This window comes from Haliotis rubra, unplaced genomic scaffold, assembly GCF_003918875.1.
Source record: "Haliotis rubra isolate DU_JTF1 unplaced genomic scaffold, ASM391887v1 Scf8, whole genome shotgun sequence".
Lineage (NCBI taxonomy): Eukaryota > Metazoa > Mollusca > Gastropoda > Lepetellida > Haliotidae > Haliotis > Haliotis rubra.
The window spans coordinates 1,627,036-1,631,977 of NW_025767523.1; the positions used below are offsets into that span (position 1 = coordinate 1,627,036).

The window sequence follows — 4,942 nt, forward strand, 5'->3', positions numbered from 1 at the left end:
AGAAAAGTCTTCGCTGGAACATATGAGAAAATAGTGCGGCTAGCGGTCTTACGAACCTATCCAGCACAATGAACAATGTCTGATCAGAATTGGTCATCTGCGCAAAGTGCTGGGTTGACTGGGAACCTAGCTTCTTTGAGTGGTGTGATGAACAACGGTGAAAGTTCTATGGATATACATCTTCTATATTCAAAGTTTATTCAGTATAAAGCCCATAGCCCCAAGTACAAAACTCAACAAAATAATAATGATAGTGACAAAATGGTTAGATACACCTTTCAAACACTTCTTAACCTTAAAACTTCTTTAGTACGATTCTTTATTATTATGTAAGCGACGATTCGGTGTAGCTGATACACATCACTTGCTTATAATCGTGTTAGCAGCTACACCGAAACGTCGTTTACATTACAGTAAAGAAGTTGTATACCTATTGAATTTTCCGCGTTGTTTGGCTGTGAAGCCATATTCCATCGAATAGCGTTAATTCCATGTACAGTGTAAACCTGGCATTTGAGAACATTCATTCATCATGAATCTCAACAACATTATTGTCACATTTCGACTCATTCACTTCTGCACTCGGTTTCATTAAGAGCGTGAGTGTATGTCTATATATTCGCCATTATGCATCAGATCAGAACGAGTGTTTTCTGGTGTTCGAGGAAATGTTTTTTTCGGAACATTAATTTTTGTACAAGTGACTATCAGCCTAAGCCTATCATCCGTCTGAATAGAGCCCTGTCTTCATCTAAAACACCTTCCCTGTATCTGCTACACCATAATGATATCATACAGGAAGCCACGAGTCGGTCCATTGTCCTCATCAATAGACGGGGATTGATAATCGGACGCCATGGTGGCGCTGTTGGAGCTCGATCTAACCCCTCACACTTGGGCGATGCATTGACGCGAGCGACGACCAGTCATAAAATAAACTCACGTACTTTTCAAACACCTTTATCAATTATCTACACTATTTTATCGGTTTAAGAACGTACTTCTCAAGCCTCATGGCTGCCTGCCCATCCCAAATGATCTGTGAGTTTTCGAGAGCTGGTTGGAAGTGGAGGGTGGGACGATTATGGCCGACTGAGCACGGAGAATAGCGAGTTAAGCCGAATTGCAGCACTTTCCATATTTAGACCAGGTAACCTCTGACCTCGCGCGTGGCCTCTGTTCACGAGACACACGTCGGCTTCGTTCTGTGTTTTTCGTACAATGCACGTTACATGCAGGTAACACAAGATTGAACTGATTGGGGTAAATAAATCACGTAATCGTATTAATACTTTATAAATCTCAATAACTATCCCGTGGCACGTGAGATCGATGATGATAAAAAATGTTATTATTGCATGTAACAATTATCGAATTCGCCTCCTTTGTATCCATAAACAATCGCTATTTGATGGTGTTGTAGATTTAGATCGACGCATAGATTGTACGTTTTGAAATAGTTTCTGGGAAAGTTTGAAAACAAACTGTTACTCCTATTATTTATACTAGCCTAGTTAAGTGAATTAAAGTTTTAGGTCGCATCGGCATTTTTCAGTCATATACTAGGCTAACGTTTAGTCTCTGAATATATATAATTTCGATTGAAAAAAATAGTTCATTTTTAATTGAAAAGGAGCCCCAACAGGATTGGAGATGAAAACATTGGCTTCGTTTAGGACTTCGGCACTCCCAAAAGGCTGGGCCGAAGATACAATAATGCGGTTCAGGGGCTGTGAGACAGATTACTGTTTATACTTCGACCCGTATATACAGTCAGTCATCGTTGTGTCGAACTTGCGGTTCCTGTGTATCCCCTTTCAGTCATCATGTTGCGTTTCTTAAGAACCTCCGATATCTCGAAGTATTTACGTAGGTCAAATCAACTTCGTCACAAAGGTATTTGTGAAGCCTAATTGAAGCCGCGGAATGAAGCAATGATACGAAACACCTAAAAAACTTTTTCGTTGTTATAATTAAGATGTTAAAAAGTTGTGCTTAAAAAGTGTGGTCATGTTACACGAATTCGAAAGAAAAATTCATCACATCTTTTGAAAAAATGTGATCACAGAGAAAAACATTGCAACATACACCCACTTCGAACATTTTTACCGTTTCAATAATTACGTTTTATACGATTGCATGGCTTAACGCACAAAGTCAAATCGTGATTAAAGATTTAAATATCAAATCATAATAACCGATATGTAAAGACACGATTAGGAAGGCACTTTACGATCTCAGACCTGAATTGTGAATATAAAGACTAAATTTGAGTTAAAAGAATTATAATACATGTAGTTCCTTGTGCGTGAATAATTTATACTGTCCTTAATTGTGACATGCGACGATCTTAAGATATGTACGGCTGAGGCATCAAGATTATTGCATGTATGTCAGTGTCAATGTGGGGAAAGTACCCGTAGTGAAGGTGACGAAACGCATGAAATACCATTATCATGTGTGTATCACTACTGGCATTCACTGAGTTGAAAAGTCATTCACATCCATGCGTTAGCGCAGCTGACGGGTGAAATACTTTACACAGGTGACTAGTTTCATGAGACTATTGCATCATCTGTTTTTAATATTTAGGAATTTAAACTTCTTGTTCCTTCCTAGTCTAAAGTCAAGGTCTCTTAAGTGTTACCCCGTGTATAATCTATTCCTGCACATCAACTGTTTTGTTGGCGCATGCAGTGGCGGAGGGGAATATTAAATCAATGGGTGACGACAAATTGAGTACTTTATGAAAGTATGATGTTTATGATTGTAAGAAAGGTAATCATACTAATATTCCAGCAATATCTCCAAACAACAAACATTGTAGCTGTGTTACAAACCGAACCGGGTCTCAGCAGGTCGAGTCATCTAACACTTCAATTGCTAGCATCGATTATAGAACAGCACCAGCGTAGTTAAATCCCATTTCACCTCGACCAGGATGAATGTGTGTGGACTATGTAGCTGAACACAACCTGTAATAACTAGATAAGATACGTTACACTTGTTTCTGTATGTACATACAAGTGGCCACACCTTACGAAGTAACCCGTGACTCATTTCATGCATCAAAGTGTATGAGAACTACCAAAAAGCATTAATTTGCTCTGGAAACCATATGTGTTTTACTTGATAATCGTGTAGATAAAGTATCGATGCGATAAAACGGACCGACACACCCTTTACGTTTTGTTTGTTGTTGAACGCCGCAATCACCAATATTTTAGTTATATGGCGGCGGTGTGTAAATAATCGAGTCTGGACCGGACAAAACCCTTTAAGTGTTTCCTGAATAAGAGCTACAAAACTCTTTCCAGTCATGAGAATACATTTTGTGGATGTTTTTTCGCATTTCATACATAACATATATTTGAGCTTTCATCACTAACATTAATTTCGACGTGTAGAAATGATTTTGCAAAACTAGATCCATAGAACATAGGACAATGTGTAGCAAGGAAAACATAAGGAGGAGGTTAGGATCAACAAATTTTATTGTAATCATGATGCCAAAAAGACAAACAGTCAACATTACTCAAATTGAGTGTATCCATAATAGCAACAAATATGAGAAACATGAATATATACCACGTTGAACGATACCTGGTTTTGAGGACACCCTCGAATACAGACACAATACAAAATATACTGTCTGAGTCACGTCCATATATGGTAATTGCACATCGGTGAAATCCTGAGATCAAAGTCTTTTGTGAAATCTGGTGAAACCATTCACGGAATACCTCTTGGAAGAATGTTCTTTCGAAACGCCATCACAACGTAACGAGTCATATCACAGAAACTGATGTTCACGAATACCTTCTATAGCACTAGAGAGGTCATGCTGCCCATTCCCTGGGGTTGGGGGAAGGGGTAGAGACACTGTCCGTTGGGGTATTCGTATGGGGTGTTGAGAGAATACTGCTGAGGCTTGCTTTGACTCTGTTGGTAGTAAAAGTTCTTCTCTTGGGAGTCATGGTAACCGTAGCCTTCAGTATTGTCTGTGTAGGAGAAAGAGCTCTGGTTCATGCTGTCGACGAAGGTGGAATCTTGTTGGCTGTAGTCGCTGTCGACGAAGGTGGAGTCCTGCTGACTGTACTGGCTTGAGATGTCGCTGCCGGGGGACTCAGGATGAGGGGACATGTAGAAGTCGTTGGAGGGTGAGACAGGGTTGCTGGGGGTGAAGGAGCACGGTAGTGTGTCCATCTCGGGTTTCGTTGAGGAAACCTTGTCATCACTGTCAATGATCTTCAGCGTTTGAGACAAGGCCCAGATGTAGTTGTACGCTGTTCGGAGAGTCTCGATTTTGGTCAGCTTTCCGTCTGAAGACGTTGGCAACGTTGTACGTAGGACGTCGAGGGCATCGTTGAGACTATGCATCCTGTTCCTTTCCCTGTCATTTGCACGTCCTCGTCTGGAAACCTGCATCTTTTTCTGATGCAGAGGATCACGTGACTTTGCACGCGACTTTCTTGAACGTTTCTTCTTTTCCGGCGACTGACATTCGGATGTTGTGTCCTCGGTGTTCACCACGGTGTTGTCAGACACGTCCATGTCGAAGACGTTGTCCTTGCTGACTTCTACGTCGTTTTGCAGCATGTTTCGAAGTGGCACAACAACAAAAAAACAGTCAAACAAAAACGTAGCAGACCAAACTCTGGACTGTGTATCCGTGTGGGAAACTCTGAGCGAGCGAGTGAACTTTGCTATGTGGGTCTCAGCGAGAGTGTGAGCCTAAAGTTTGAACCCTGCCCCATTTATACCCGTCTCCCCAGGGTGGCTATTGTCGTCTGACGCGAGACACAATACACCGGACACTTTGACAGTTGTCACGTGACACGGCGGCGGGCTGGGACGAAGGCCGAGGAACTCGTTAATGGGTGGGCTGCCGCGCATAACCCGGACCTGGGTTTTTAAAATGCATAAAATATTTACTTACATT

General features: G+C 41.3%; 1 protein-coding gene across 1 annotated transcript; it reads right to left on the reverse strand.

Annotated features, from left to right (window-relative positions):
- Positions 1–3,822: 3,822 nt before the first annotated feature.
- On the reverse strand, positions 3,823–4,599 carry LOC124261486 (neurogenin-1-like). Its single transcript, XM_046695806.1, has one exon. It carries the CDS (start codon positions 4,597–4,599, stop codon positions 3,823–3,825), a length of 777 nt encoding a protein of 258 aa, XP_046551762.1.
- Positions 4,600–4,942: the final 343 nt, after the last annotated feature.

Bases quoted from the DNA above. Each gene is read 5' to 3' on its own strand.
- LOC124261486 (XM_046695806.1), bottom strand. From the start codon at position 4,599: ATGCTGCAAAACGACGTAGAAGTCAGCAAGGACAACGTCTTCGACATG.